The sequence below is a fragment of the Scyliorhinus torazame genome, chromosome 12 (assembly GCF_047496885.1).
Source record: "Scyliorhinus torazame isolate Kashiwa2021f chromosome 12, sScyTor2.1, whole genome shotgun sequence".
NCBI classification, from domain to species: Eukaryota; Metazoa; Chordata; class Chondrichthyes; order Carcharhiniformes; family Scyliorhinidae; genus Scyliorhinus; species Scyliorhinus torazame.
Genome location: NC_092718.1, coordinates 148,921,495 through 148,937,597, shown reverse-complemented (window position 1 = coordinate 148,937,597; position 16,103 = coordinate 148,921,495). Strand labels below are relative to the sequence as shown.

Sequence of the window (16,103 nt, the reverse complement as noted above, 5' to 3'; positions counted from 1 at the left end):
TTTGTGTTCCAGTGCCTCCTCATCGTGATTACCCAAGGGCTTTTTCAAGAGAGTAGGTAGGAGTATTATGGGGTTTGTGTGGGCAAACAGGACCCAGAGGGTAAGGAGAGGGTTCCTGGAACGCAGTAGGGACTGAGGAGGGCTGGCGCTGCCAAACCTAGGGAGCTACTACTGGGCAGCAAACGTGGCGATGATCCGTAAGTGGGTTATGGAGGGAGAGGGGGCGGCATGGAAGAGGATGGAGATGGCGTCCTGCAAAGGAAAGAGCTTGGGGGCGCTGGTGATGGCACCGCTGCCGCTCTCGCCATCAAAGTACACCACGAGCCCGGTGGTGGCGGCAACGTTAAGGATCTGGGGCCAGTGGAGACGGCATAGGGGTGCAGTGGGAGCCTCGGTGTGGTCCCCGATCAGGGGTAACCACCGATTTGTCCCGGGGAAGATGGACGGGGGGTTCCAGGGCTGGCATCGGGCGGGGATTAGAAGAATGGGAGACCTGTTTATCGACGGGTCATTTGCGAGCCTAGGGGCACTGGAGGAGAAGTTTGAGCGACCCCCGGGAAATGCATTCAGATATATGCAGATGAGGGCTTTTGTGAGGCGACAGGTCAGGGAATTCCCGCTGCTCCCGACACACAAAATTCAAGACAGGGTGATCTCGGGTGTATGGGTCGTGGAGGGCAAGGTTTCGGCAATACACCGAGATGAAAGAAGAGGGCCACGAGGATTGCTCTAGCAGAAGAGTTGAAGGGTAAATGGGAGGAGGAGCTGGGGGAGGAGATCGAGGAAGGTTTGTGGGCTGACGCCCTGGGTAGGGTTAATTCCTCCTCCAGGCTCAGCCTGATACAATTTAAGGTGGTTCACAGAGCGCACCTGACGGGGGCGAGGTTGAGTAGTTTCTTTGGGGTAGAGGACAGATGCGGAAGATGTTCAGGGAGCCCGGCTAACCATGTCCACATGTTCTGGACATGTCTGGCACTGGAGGGGTTCTGGAGAGGAGTGGCGGGAGCAATATCTCAGGTGGTGAAAGTCTGGGTCAAGGCAAGCTGGGGGCTAGCACTATTTGGAGTAGTGGACGAGCCAGGAGTGCAGGAGGCGAAAGAGGCCGGCATTCTGGCCTTTGCGTCCCTGGTAGCCCGGCGAAGGATCTTGCTAATGTGGAAGGAGGCGAAGCCCCCTAGCGTGGAGGCCTGGACAAACGACATGGCTGGGTTCATAAAGTTGGAGAAGATTAAGTTTGCCTTAAGGGGGTCTGCGCAGGTGTTCTACAGGCGGTGGCAACCGTTCCTAGACTACCTCGCGGAACGTTAGAGGAAGGTTAGTCAGCAGCAGCAGCAACCCTGAGGGGGGGGGAACGAGAGATTGTTTGAGGGGACAGATGAGCGGGGGATAACATGGAGGGTGGGGGAAACTGGCACGAACGGGCGAGAGCCAGTGTATAAAGCTATGTAAATATATCATTTCACCATGTATATATCTTGCTCAGGGCGATTTTGTGTTATTTTGTTACCGTGGGGGGTGGGGGATTTATTGTTTGTAAGGGGAAAAATTTGTTTTGTTAAAAAACTATAATTAATATATTTTTTTAAAAAACAAGACATTCAAACTCTCTTGTCAACCATGGTTCCCTCACTCGACCATACCTTCCCCGCATGTATGACAGGGACATGTATTCCAAGGACACGTAGTATCTGTTCCTTGAACAAGTTCCACATTTCAATTGTGTCCTTCCCTGACAGCCTATGTTCCCAACTTATGCACTTCAGTTCTTGTCTGACAGCATCGTATTTACCCTTCCCCCAATTGTAAACCTTGCCCTGTTGCACGCACCTATCCCTCTCCATTACTAAAGTGAAAGTCACAGAATTGTGGTCACTATCTCAAATGCTCCCCCACTAACAAAACTATCACTTGCCCTGGTTCATTACCAAGTATCAAATCCAATATGGCCTCCCCTCTGGTTGGACAACCTACATACTGTGTTAGAAAAGCTTCCTGGGCACACTGCACAAACACCACCCCATCCAAACTATTTGATCTGAAGAGTTTCCACTCAATATTTGGAAAGTTGAAGTCACCCAACTACCCTGTGACTTCTGCACCTTTCCAGAACCTGTTTCCCAATCTGTTCCTCCACATCTCTGCTGCTATTGGGGGGCCTATAGAAAACTCCCAATAAGGTCACTGCTCCTTTCCTATTTCTGACTTCAACCCATACTACCTCAGTAGGCAGATCCTCCTCGAACTGCCTTTCTGCAGCTGTTATACTATCTCTCATTAACAATGCACCCCCCACCCACGCCTTTTACCACCCTCCCTAATCTTATTGAAACATCTATATCCAGGAACCTCCAACAACCATTTCTGTCCCTCTTCTATCCAAGTTTCCGTGATGGCCACCACATCATAGTCCCAAGTACCGATCCATGCCTTAAGTTCACCCACCTTATACCTGATGCTTCTTGCGTTGAAGTATACACACTTCAACCCATCTCCGTGCCTGCAAGTACTCTCCTTTGTCAGTGTTACCTTCCCCACTGCCTCACTACATGCTTTGATGTCCTGAACATCGGCTATCTTAGTTGCTGGACTACAAATCCGGTTTCCATTCCCCTGCCAAATTAGTTTAAACCCTCCCGAAAGAGTACTAGAAAACCTCGCTCCCAGGATATTGGTGCCCCTCTGGTTCGGATGCAACCTGTCCTGCTTGTACCGGTCCCACCTTCCCCAGAATGCGCTCCAATCATCCAAATACCTGAAGCCTTCCCTCCTACACCATTCCTGCAGCCACGTGTTCAACTGCACTCTCTCCCTATTCCTAGCCTCGCTATCGCGTGGCATTGGCAACAAACCAGAGATGACAACTCGGTCTGTCCTGGCTTTTAACTTCCAGCCTAACTCCGTAAACTCGTTTATCACCTCCACACCCCTTTTCCTACCTACGTCGTTGGTACCAATGTGCGCCAAGACTTCTGGCTGCTCCCCCTCCCCTTTAAGGATCCTGAACACACGATCTGAGAAACCCCTGGCACCCGGGAGGCAACATACCTTCCGGGAGTCTCGCTCGCGATCACAGAATCTCCTATTTATTCCCCTAACCATTGAGTCTCCTATCACTATTGCTTTTCTATTCTCCCCCTTCCCTTCTGAGCCCCAGAGCCAGACTCCGGCTGAGAGACCTGGCCGCTAGGGCCTTCCCCCCGGTAGGCCATCATTTGCACCCCCCCCCCCCCCCCCCCAAAACCCACAAACAGCATCCAAAACGGTATACTTGTTTTGAAGGGGAACGGCCACAAGGGATCCCTGCACTGTCTGCCCGTTCGTTTTCTTTCCCCTGACTGTAACCAAGCTACTCTTGTCCTGTATCTTGGGTGTGGTTATCTCCCTGTAACTCTTGTCTATTACCCCCTCTGCCTCCCAGATGATCTGAAGTTCATCCAGCTCCGGTTCCCTAACATGGTCTCTGAGGAGTTGGAGTTGGGTGCACTTCCCGGAGGTATAGTCAGCGGGGACACCGGTGGTATCCCTCACCACCCACATCCTACAGGAGGAGCATGCAACTGCCTTCGCCTCCATCCCCTCTTACCTTACAGAATATAGCTGCACTGTGAACCAACTAGAACTCCGCCCTCTGACTCTGCTCCCAGTCAGCTGCACTCTCTGTAAACCCCCGGCTCCCTTCACGCTCTATGAGAAAATGTAGGAAATGAAATGAAAGGAGCACCGTACTCCCTCAGTCACAAAACTCACTGTAGCACTCAAATGCACCCAAATTCAGCATTCCCTCAGTCACCAAACTCTCACTATAGCACTCAAATGCACCCAAATTCAGCACTCCCTCAGTCACCAAACTCTCACTATAGCACTCAAATGCACCCAAATTCTGTCTGCACTGTAGCTGGCTCAGATTTATACTGTGAATCTAGCCTCTGAAAACTGGCCTAATCCACTTAACTAATTAACAAGCTCTAGCTGCAAGTAACTACAAGTAGAACCTTTGTTTAAAGCTGATTTTAAAATTTCACCACCTTCTCAACTAAACAGCAACTTTTAAGTTAATTAACTAAATAAAAGAAAGACTAGACTTTAGATAAAAATGAACCCTTATTATCCCTCAGTCACCAAACTCTCACTAGCACTCAAATGTACCCAAATTCAGCACTCAGTGCAAACCAATTTCGCTCCGAATCTTTCAGTCTTTACCATTGCAAGCTCCCCAGGGGTCGCCAACCCTGTTCCTGGAGTGGTGAAACACGGTGGTTTATTGATGGGGAGTAAAGGCAGATCCATTCCATTATTGATTACCCTGCTATTGATTCCCTCCAGACATTATAGACACAAAATCTGCTGAGGACAACAAAGTCAAATCTCGGGTGACTTAACTGAAATTGCCTTTTGGAGTTTGCCCTTTTCATGTTTAATATCTATATCAAAATTGAGGTTGTTTTAGATTTTTGATTCTGTTTAACAGTCCACTATTGCATAGCCCAACTGCTTTTTTTAAATTGCTACCTGGTGCCAGGTTTGCCAGTTATCTTGGGTATTGATCTATCATGGTCAATTTTGACCAATCACTTTCCTAAGCCAATGACTACTGATCCTACATCCTGAATCTGTCACATTCATTCTGTACAGTAACACAGCGCCAGGGACCCGAATTCGATTCCCGGCTTGGGTCACTGTCTCCTGGTGTCTGCGTGGGTTTCCTCCGGGTGCTCTGGTTTCCTCCCACAAGTCCTGAAAGCTGTGCTGTTTGGTGAATTGGACATTCTGAATTCTCTCTCTGTACCCGAACAGGCACCGGAGTGTGGCGACTAGGGGATTTTCACAGTAACTTCACTGTGCTACCGTGCCGCCTATCTGTACAGAAATGCTCCTCCAATCCTTGGTTAATGAAGGACTGTTTTCATGGGTTCTCTTGTTAAGATATGCTGCAACGGAAGAAGGCAGTTGTATTGGGAGCCATAACCTTTATTTGGTTTGCACAGCAATTGCATTTGGCTATCCGGTCTCTTGAACCTGGATTAGGAATATAGTGGAATTAAAGGCTGTTGCATAGTGGTTGTCCACATGAACCGTGCAAAATTGGGTGGCTGTTGGATGTAATCTGACCAGTTTTGTAGCTATGTTTGAAATTGAGCACCAGAGCAAAAGAAACCAGAGAATTTGCATTGCGGCACTAGCATACTCAAATAATTGGCCAGTTTTAAATGCTACGTTTCACATTGGCAAAGCCATTTGGGCTATATATGGAGTAGAGCACAATGCTTGTCTCAATGGTCTTCTAGTTTTGTGTGCCTGTGTTTTTGTTTCCTGATTCCTGATCCCCCACCCAACTCTGTTTCTTGTGACTGTGAAACTGGTAAGATGATGCAACTGGCAACTTGATTGGCCTTTAGAGCAGTTCTTCCTGGAGACAAGCCCAACTGGCTCAGGTTTTCTGTATTGCTGTGAACGTGTTTAATACTATTGGCACGTTTCCTCTACACAGTGGCCACATTGTCACTGCATGAGTGGAATTATAGACTTTGCTTCTGTGTAATTGAAATCTATCTTGATTTATTACTACTTAACTGCCAGATGGGAGATTATGGCAATATTTGCAATATTGAGTGCTTGTCCTAACTGTTCACTAGCATTTACAGCACTTGTCAATTCAGGTCCCTGGCTCTAGCCTGCAACAAAACAAAAAAACAAGTTGTACAAACCAGACCTTTTCAAATTGACTTTGGGTGACCGGAGTACTGTTGTCATGTGGGTTGGTTCATTGTCCTCCTAGAGGAGCTAACTGCACACCGATTCAACACTCTTAACCAGTGTGGAAATGTTAGATCATTTCTTAAAATTGCTCACCCCTTCACAAAATAGCTGGAATTGCTTCCTATATACATTCGATCTGCAGCTGTTCATGAAGCAAAGCCTATGAATGCAATACTATAATCTGACTTGGCTGTAAGGATTGTATGTTCATAGTGTTATTTGCCTCCTACTTTGATTCCTTAATAGATCATGCTTTATTTCTAAAGTTTGTTTAATAGGAAAATGCATTGGCGAAATTTTGATGGTTTATTGGGTGGCTGAATACGTTTTGACTAATTTGAACACATAGTAAAAAAGATGCTTTGTGTGCCAATCTAATTGGCAGTAATGAACTACTCTAACTTGAGTTAAGAAACTGTCTTTGTTCTGTTATAGTTGATAAGAATGGTGAAGTGTGCATCTCTATCCTTCACGAACCTGGAGAGGATAAATATGGATATGAAAAGCCCGAAGAACGCTGGCTGCCAATCCACACTGTAGAGACTATTCTTATTAGTGTGATTTCAATGTTGGCAGATCCAAATGGAGACTCACCGGCCAATGTAGACGCAGCGGTAAGGGCTTTTTATTTGAAGTCAGAACTTTGGCTCCAACGTCATAGCATTGGGGAATTTGGTCACGCGAAGCAATTTAATTTCTGTTTTCTAAGATTTTTTTTGTAAACCTTTTCAGACTAAAGAATGAATCTGAGTCTAATGGTAATTTGCTAACGTTGGCTTTCACCAAAAGTAGCAGCAATGGGTGGCGCAGTGGTTAGCACTGCTGCCTCATGGCACCGAAGATTCGGCCCCGGGTCACTGCTCGTGTGGAGTTTGCACGTTTTCCCCGAGTCTACGTGGATCTCACCCCCACAACCCAAAGATGTGCAGGGTAGCTGGATTGGCCATGCTAAATTGCCCCTTAATAAAAAATCATTTGATATCTCAGGTGGTTGTTAATAATTACATAACATTATTCAAAGGCCAGTGGTCTAGTCAGCCTTTGATAGATAGCTGTATTTTTTTTCCTAAGAAGTTAAATGGTCATTTTGCCTGGTATTATGGGGTATTGTTGTCTAAAAATCTGCTACCGCATAATACAGGAATAGGAATTGGTCCATATGCTGCAACATCTCTAATGTTCCCCACGCAGTTAAATGGCCATTTCGCCTGCTATTATGGGGTATAATGGGGTATTGCTGTCTAAACATCCGCTACCACATAATACAGGAATAGGAATCAATTGTTCCATCATTCAAATAGGTAAAATTAATGTGTTCCTCAATTCCCTTGTACCTAGGAATGCCTGCGCCAATGACCCAGTTACCCTCCCAACATTTCCTAAATGACAATAGGAGAATTCTTGGTCCATATAACATCTCTAATGTTCCCCACGCAGCTCTGTGACCAATGACACCTGGGAAGACCAAACTACACTGGAATATCTGTCTTTGAACTTTATACATGGGATAAGGGCATCACTGATAAATCTGATCATTCATTTCACTGTAGTTTGTGGGACTTTACTATATAGCGATTGTTTATCTACACTGACTGTAGTTACTGCTAAAATGAAATACTGTTTATTTTTTTTAAAAAGATTTTTTTAAATATATTCAAGATTTTTGGCCAAACATAACAGTACATAGTGTTTCTTTTACACAACAATAAAGCAATATAAATAACAGTGGCCAGTTTTAAACAAGTAAATAAATAATATATAAACAAAAACAAAACTGAATGGCAACTCCCCCCCCCGGTTGCTGCTGTTGTCTACTTCTTTCCCATTCCCTCTATCTTTCTGTGAGGTAATCGACGAACGGTTGCCACCGTCTGGTGAACCCCTGAGCCGAACCCCTTAACACAAACTTAATCCGTTCTAACTTTATAAACCCTGCCATGTCGTTTATCCAGGTCTCCACACCCGGGGGTTTGGCTTCCTTCCACATTAACAATATCCTGCGCCGGGCTACTAGGGATGTAAAGGCCAAAACATCAGCCTCTCTCGCCTCCTGCACTCCCGGCTCTTCTGCAACCCCAAATATAGCCAACCCCCAGCTTGGTTCGACCCGGACCCCCACCACCTTCGAAAGCACCTTTGCCACCCCCACCCAGAACCCCTGTAGTGCCGGGCATGACCAGAACATGTGGGTGTGATTCGCTGGGCCTCTCGAGCATCTCGCACACCTATCCTCTACCCCAAAAAATTTACTAAGCCGTGCTCCAGTCATATGCGCCCTGTGTAACACCTTAAATTGTATCAGGCTTAGCCTGGCACACGAGGACGATGAGTTTACCCTACGTAGGGCATCAGCGCACATCCCCTCCTCAATCTCCTCCCCCAGTTCTTCTTTCCATTTCCCTTTCAGCTCATCTACCATGATCGCCCCCTCGTCCCTCATTTCCCTATATATGTCCGACACCTTACCACCCTCCACCCATGTCTCTGAGATCACTCTATCCTGCACCTCCTGCGTCGGGAGCTGCGGGAATTCCCTCACCTGTTGCCTCGCAAAAGCCCTCAATTGCATGTACCGAAATGCATTCCCTTGGGGCAACCCATATTTTTCCGTCAGCGCTCCCAGACTCGCAAACGTCCCATCTACAAACAGATCTCTCAGTTGTATTACCCCAGCTCTTTGCCATGCTCCAAATCCCCCATCCATTCTCCCCGGAACAAACCTATGGTTATTTCTTATCGGGGACCGCACCGAAGCTCCCGTCCTTCCCCTATGCCGTCTCCACTGCCCCCAAATTTTCAATGTAGCCACCACCACCGGGCTTGTGGTGTATTTCTTTGGTGAGAACGGCAACGGTGCCGTCACCATTGCTTGTAGGCTAGTCCCCCTGCAGGACGCCCTCTCCAATCTCTTCCACGCCGCTCCCTCCCCTTCTCCCATCCACTTACACACCATTGAAACATTGGCGGGCCAGTAGTACTCACTTAGGCTCGGTAGTGCCAGCCCCCCCCTGTCCCTACTACGCTGCAAGAATCCCCTCCTCACTCTCGGGGTCTTCCCAGCCCACACAAAACTCATAATACTCTTCTCGATTCTTTTGAAAAAAGCCTTCGTGATCACCACTGGGAGGCACTGAAACACAAAAAGGAATCTCTGGAGGACCACCATTTTAACCACCTGCCCCCTACCTGCCAATGACAGGGACACCATATCCCATCTCTTAAAGTCCTCCTCCATCTGTTCCACCAACCGCGTTAAATTAAGCCTGTGTAATGTACCCCAATTCTTGGCTATCTGGATCCCCAAGTACCGGAAGTCCCTTGTTACCTTCCTCAACGGTAAATCCTCTATCTCTGCCCTGCTCCCCTGGATGCACCACAAACAACTTACTTTTCCCCATGTTCAGTTTATACCCTGAAAAATCCCCAAACTCCCCAAGTATCCGCATTATCTCTGGCATCCCCTCCGCCGGGTCCGCCACATATAGCAACAAATCATCCGCATACAGAGATACCCGGTGTTCTTTCTCTCTTCCCCCCCCCCCCCCCCCCCGAGTACTCCTGAAATACTGTTTAAAGTGTATTTGGAAACGTGTCGTGCAAATGGAAATTCATCAATAGAAGTTCCAGCGTTAAAGATAAGGCTGAGGGCGATCTTGCTACTTTGCTTTGTGATTTGCATTCTTCATGCAGCAGCTCACCAGCTTCAATTTTGGAGGCAGAAGCGCATTTGTTGAATTGTTCATTACTTTGTTCTGACTTACAATTTGTAGAAAGAATGGAGGGAAGACCGTAATGGTGAATTCAAAAGGAAAGTTGCACGCTGTGTAAGAAAAAGTCAAGAGACTGCATTCGAGTGATACTTCATTTACCAGGAAGCTTCACTTTCTGGGTAAGCACAATAGAAAACTGTCAATCTAGCACAATGTTGATTAAATGGGATCTTTCTACCATCAGGCTGGTTTGTGTCATGTTGAGTGACTGGCGTGAGTTCAACAGCAGTTACAGTCCCTTGATATTGTAAATTACTTTAGTTTCCTTTAGTGATTTATAAGCCGCAAAATGCAGAGCGAGAATGATAGCCCTCCCTCACTGACCTCTCGTTACGATCCTTTTGTTATACAGCAAATATGTTGAAGGGTGATGAAACAGAGAATCTTTACATTAAATATTGTTACTTAATCTTTTGTATTGGCTTTAGCAGTAGATTGTCAAAGTATAATTTGCTGGTATGGTATTTAACCATATGAATATATTTAAACTTCTATTCAACATTGATTTGCAGGATGAGACAGTAGCCCGGTCTAGCATGGATTGAAACATATTCCAGTATGTGAAGTTTGTCCTATAGTTGTAAAGTTATACGTAAAACTTTAAAAGTGCTTATCTGCAGACTACAGGCCAACCAAAGTGCTGTGTAGTTATTTATATTTGTATTAAACATTGTGGGCAGCACGTTGGCATAGTGGTTAGCACAAGGCTTCACAGCGCCAGGGTCCCAGGTTTGATTCCTGGCTTGGGTCACTGTCTGTGCGGAGTCTGCACGTTCTCCTCGTGTCTGTGTGGGTTTCCTCCGGGTGTTCTGGTTTCCTCCCACAAGTCCTGAAAGACGTGCTATTAGGTAATTTGGACATTCTGAATTGTCCCTCAGTGTACAGGCGCCGTAATGTGGCGACTGGGGGCTTTTCACAGTAACTTCATTGCAGTGTTAATGTAAGCCTACTTGTGACAATAAAGACTATTATTATAACACCAAGTTCACTTTACTGTGCTTCTGATCTTTGCAGCATACTGACTGACATTAGTATGCTATAAGAAAAATAGCACTTAAATCATTACTGTGATGCTGTAAGGTACATTTATGTATAACTCTCAATGATTGCATCTATTAATATTTTGGTATAATGCATACAATCTTTTAGTTACAGCCCAAATTTGGAAGGACAGTCTTGAGGTTCAACCTCTGGATATTTTTCCCAGGCGGTGTACACATTGAAAATTTCACATTTCCATTTTTTCTTGACTGAAATCCTGTGGAATCTCAACATGTGAAATGTGCACTTTCCAAGACTTGTTGGAAAGGAGGAGAATTTAAAGAGCAGAGAATGAATTCTGCCTTGTCTAGGCTAACAGCATATTCGGTCTCAAATGTACTCTAGGCCTTTTTGGGTGGATTAACTTTTTAAAATTTAATTCCTGTTGAACATGAATAGTCATTACATTAGTTTTGGCGTCTTTTAAAAAAAAAAAAAAAAATGTAATTAATGTTTCACTGTTTAGGTTACCATAATGCAAATTTAAGGCAAGAACCATTGAAGTAATGGCCACTTTTTCTTTAAAACTAATGTGAGTTACCTGACCCGTGTAATGTCTGGATGTTGAGAGCAAGCGATTAGAGGCACCTTTAACTTTTCCACCCATAGTTCGCAGTCCTGTGAATTAATCCAAGTAGTTTGCACATGTTCTGCCACTGCAACATCCCCTAGTGCTTCCACCAATAGTTACCATTTTTAGTTTTTTTTCACTCATTCACAGGATGTGGGTGTTGCTGGCAAGGCCAGCATTTATTGCCCATCCCTAAGTGCCCTTGAGAAGCTGATGGTTAGCTGCCTTTCTTGAATACAACCAAGTGGCTTTCTGAACCGTTTCAGAGAGCAACCACATTGAGAGAGTACCGCATTTTAGAGAGTAAACTACATTATTGTGGTTCTAGAGTCACATAGGCTAGACTGCGTAAGTATGGCCGATTTCCTTCCCTAAAAAGACACTAGTGAACCAGTTGGATAGTTTCATGGTCACCAAATCTGCTGCTAGCTTTTTAATTTTAGACTGATTTGAATTTTAATTCCTCAGCTACAATGGTGGAATTTGAACTTGTGTCTTTGAATTACTATCTAGTAATGTGACCTCTATCTCCTTTAGTACTTCAGAGTGATATAACTAGGAGGCACTGGGCAATGAATGTATGGGAGACAATCCACAAAATGTCCTGTTAAAGGTTTAAGGTTCATGAACTAATATTCAAACCCAAATAGCCTTTTAAGTCCATTTTTCTGCATTGACTTCATGTTTGTTCTAGCACAACTGTTGGATCACGTTGAAAGCTGCTTAGATAATCAGTGGGAGTGGTAGAAGAGTAATATTTGGAGTTGGTGATGGGATGTAATCCTGATCGCCAATTTAACAAATTTGAATAAAACTTGTTTGGATATCTTCTATCAGGGAAGCATTGGTAAGTGCCGCATTAATATGTAGGGGTATGGAAGTTCAAAGTTGTCCTGTTGAAGTTCCCAACAGTAAATGTGGTACTTTTTTTATTCAGCCTTTCCAGTCAGTCTGAAATTCAGGCAAGTTGGGGCCACTTGGATTCTTTGGAGTCAAAAATTTAAGTCCTTTGGATCACATGCATCAGTTCCAATGTTCAACATCATTGATTTTTTTTTTGCACTGGGAATGCAGATTTCCATGGCTTTCATTTCCCCACCATGTTGTTCCTTACCAATAAAAAGTATCTGAATATGGATAGCCATGACCTAAATTTCTCTGAAGATTTCTTGGTGAGAGATGTGGCTTGGTTGTGCCTGGTGTGGTTAGAGGGCAGTTTCTATTTTTCCTTCTGCCACGGTGTGCTGAAAAGGTTTTGGAGGTTTTACGTATTTGGACTAAATTGTAACAATAACTAATGGAAAATTTCTGAGTTGCAGGTCTCCAATTAAGAACCAACATGGCACTGTTGACTTTCTACACTCAACCCACCAACTGTTGGACCTCTTCAAACTGTAACAAGTTGGTAATCCTGGATTGGCATTATGGAGCGTGAGTGAATTGTGCCATCCTCATTGTGGAGTTAAGCCTATCGTGCCAACTTGGGGAGGGGGGAAACAAAATGATGCATCAGGATTCCTGTGAACTGCTTTGATCTTCAGGAGGAATTGTAAAGACCTGTACATAGCACAACATTATCTGGATATTCTATATACTGTAGACACCCACAATATGCATTGTACCAAATTAAAGCTTGCTTGTAGTTAGAGAATCGTGTAAATTCTGAAAGATTTTAGCAAGGGGGCTTTGTGCATTCAATTTTCTTCAGTTTACTATTAAAAAAAACAAGTCATCTTGCACTGTAAAACTAAAAGTAGCGTTTATTAATTTTTAAGATTGATTCCATAGTGAGAATGTTTTACCAGATATTCTGATGCTGCATTAACACTCGGTGGCCTAAAGTATTTTGGGCATAAATGCTACTACTTTGCAGATGTTCAAATTTAAAATGCAGATACTTTTGGTTATACAGCAAGGGGTTAAAGTTTATACCTGAATTTGAAATTAGCCACGGTGACCTCATTAGTCTTCACTGCCCAACTGATGAAGCAATTGTTTTCTTGAGCTTGACTTTGTGGGGAGTGTCTGAAGTAGGCTTCACAGTGTTTAGGTGTAGGCTTTCACCCTTCTAAGTGGGAGTTTGAGAACTTTTGATATTAAAAAGCTGTTTTGTGTGTGTGTTATTCTTTCTAGCTATACTGCAGATTTTCTGCCTGATGTACAAAGACAAATGGTGATGTATATTTTCATGTAATTTGATTTTTGGAATTCTGTCACCTGTAGTGAAAGTTCTTCCAAAATATAATTGTTTTCCAGTACGAGTTGTCAGTTTCAATTGTGTAAAGCCTCCCAATTGCACTTAAATTGTTGAGATTTGAACGCCTGCAAACGGATCAAACTCTATGCAAAAAAACTGTACTCTAGATCTTCACCATAGTATTTTGTAGGTTCTGCTTACAGTGCACTTAAATGCAATCTTAAGACTGATGAGTTCTCATGAATACTAGTATTTTTAAACACGTTAATGCACATTTTGATGTTTTTTTTAAAACCTGTTTTTCTTTGAACTTTGTGCCGTGGCCAGAATAAATTGGTGGCTGGGGAAGGAAAGGGGAGAGGTTAATTCTTGCAATTCATTAGGGACCCCTTCATCTCTTTGTTGCATTGCTTAATTGTAATCTTGATGGTCAGACGTTTTGTGGAATCTAGTGCAGTTTTGAATGGAGATGGACTGGGCTATTAGTGCTGATATCAGAGTGCACAATAACCTTGAATTCAATATGCTTTGAAACTGCAGATATGTGACTTGAGCTAAAGCCTCTTGAAACTGGTAGAAAAATGCAAAGGGTTTACTGGATTTTTCAACTGACTTTATTCTCCCATTTGTGGCATGGCTGGTTAGAAGCTGGAATGTAGGAGACAGTGTTGGGTTAAGAGACTCTTGAATTGGTAGCCAGTGACTATAGTGCCTCTGAGGGCGAATTCCGGAACTGCAGCTTTTCAGTTTGCATATGAATGACCTGAGGTGGCATTTTGCAAATAACAATTTCAAGAATCATCCTATATGAGCATAATAATTACAAATGCAATGAGGTAAAGATAATACAAGAACAGCGTATAATCTAATGAAATGCAAGGTTGGAGAAAAGGATTTTAGGGCTGTATGTACATAACTCATTAAGGTTCAAAATATTATCAAAGCAAAGACTAAACCTTAAGGTATAGAATGAAACTTTGGATGGTAACCATCGGTTTTATTCCCTTGGATATTAAGAGGTGAACTGATTTTTTTTTTAAGTGATTCAAAATAATGGTATTGAGATTAACTCTTCTGTCTGGGAAATCTCTAATAGGGATAATAACCCTGACAATTTGAGCTAAACAAGTTTGCACCCAAGAAAAATTGATGCTGAGAATATGGGAATTAAAAACCACAATGTACTGAGACGTTTGACAAAGGAATACTGGGGGATATGAAAAAGAAACCACAAAATGGGTGGCGAGATAGTTGCCCTTGCTAATGAACTAATAGTACAAACTCTTTGCACTGAATGATCTGATCTTTCTGGGTTCTGTATCTGTGCAGCTCACGTTGCTGCTAAAGATCAAGTTTTCAAGCTCCAAGATGAGTTTAGTTCAATGCTGATTATAGAGACTTGTCAGGCCTACAGTTTCCAATGCTATTGCGTCACTTCGTGAAGTAGCTCTGAGAGCCAATTCATAATATCATATCCAGTGAAATGAAAGTGCATGTTTCAAGTGATCCGAGCCATCAAGACATCTTATCTGAGCCAGGAATATGCCATTCCTATGTTGTCAGCCATTATGCGTTAAGTGCAACTGTGCCTGTGGAAGGTGTATATTAAAAACTTTTGCTGCAAAATTTACTGCTGATAGTTACTGGTTTTTTTTATTGTAAGAAGTTCACTAAGATGTAACGTTACTCCATTCTAAAAACGACAATAGCATTTTTGTGCTAATATTGTTGGCCAACTTTGTTACTTATTAATGTGGACATAAAGCAATGACAGCCAACTTAATGATCAGCCACCCCAGATATAGTAAGTAGTTTTGCTAGTTACCGTGGAATAAACAGTTTGCAGCACAACAACAACTTCAGAAGCATTATCAAACAAAATTTGTTGTTCAGTCATATATTGGGACGGAAGGGGGGTCAAGGCTGGAGAACATTTGGCGCCTATGTTCCTCAAGAGGGGTGAAGGCATGGAGGGAGGGATTTGAAAACAAGGATAAGAATCTTAAAATGGAAACATTGCTTAACCAAGGTACAATGCAGGTCAACAAGCACAGAGATGGATAAGCAGAGTTTTGAACAACTTCCAAGTTTGCAGAGGGTACATCTTGGGGCATCAGCCAGAAATGCATTTGAATAGTATAAAGTAGAGATAACAAAATGTGTACGAGGTTTTCAGCAGATGAACTGTGGAAAGAGTTGAGTTGGACAATGCTGCGGATGCTGAAAAGGGCAGTCTTAAGGCAGATGTGATAGGAAGCTCACATTGATCAAATATAGCACCAAAGTTGCAAACACTGGTTTCAGCTGATATTGTTGGCAAGGGAATGAACCATATGATGGGAAACAAAGACAGTGGCTTCTGCCTTCCGATATTTAATTGGAGAAAATTTCTTCTTGTCCATGACTAGCTGTTGGATAAGCAGTTTGATATTTTAGAGATAGTACTGGACTCTGAGGTGGAACTGGGTGTTGTCAGTGCTCTGGAGGTGAGGTGGAACTGCGTGTTGTCACTGTATTATAATCAGGTGAGATGGAGCCAAATGGCTCCATCTTGTCCCCCCTCATTTGACTGCAAAGTATTTTGGTTTGAAAGATCATACTTGCCAATTCAGTGAGTGCTTAACTTGCATGCAGTGGTCATAAAAGAACCACTCCGCCAGATATTCTTGGGTTTAACAAAGGTTAGCTTTATTATACTTAAACCGACCCAACTAAAATAATATAGGCACCAACCTCCACAATGGGGAATGATGGGTTGGCTAAATTA

At 43.6% G+C, this 16,103-nt stretch overlaps 1 protein-coding gene across 1 annotated transcript in view; it reads left to right on the top strand.

Annotated features, from left to right (window-relative positions):
- The window catches only part of ube2g1a (ubiquitin-conjugating enzyme E2G 1a (UBC7 homolog, yeast)), a 133,501-nt gene extending 120,675 nt beyond the window's left edge, over window positions 1–12,826 (top strand). Inside the window, exons 4-6 of the mRNA XM_072469162.1 lie at window positions 6,193–6,371; window positions 9,528–9,646; window positions 12,459–12,826. Of these exons, the coding sequence (XP_072325263.1) occupies window positions 6,193–6,371; window positions 9,528–9,614 (266 nt within the window). The 3' untranslated portion in view covers window positions 9,615–9,646; window positions 12,459–12,826. The remainder of the gene's footprint in view (window positions 1–6,192; window positions 6,372–9,527; window positions 9,647–12,458) is intronic.
- The last annotated feature ends 3,277 nt before the right edge of the window (window positions 12,827–16,103 follow it).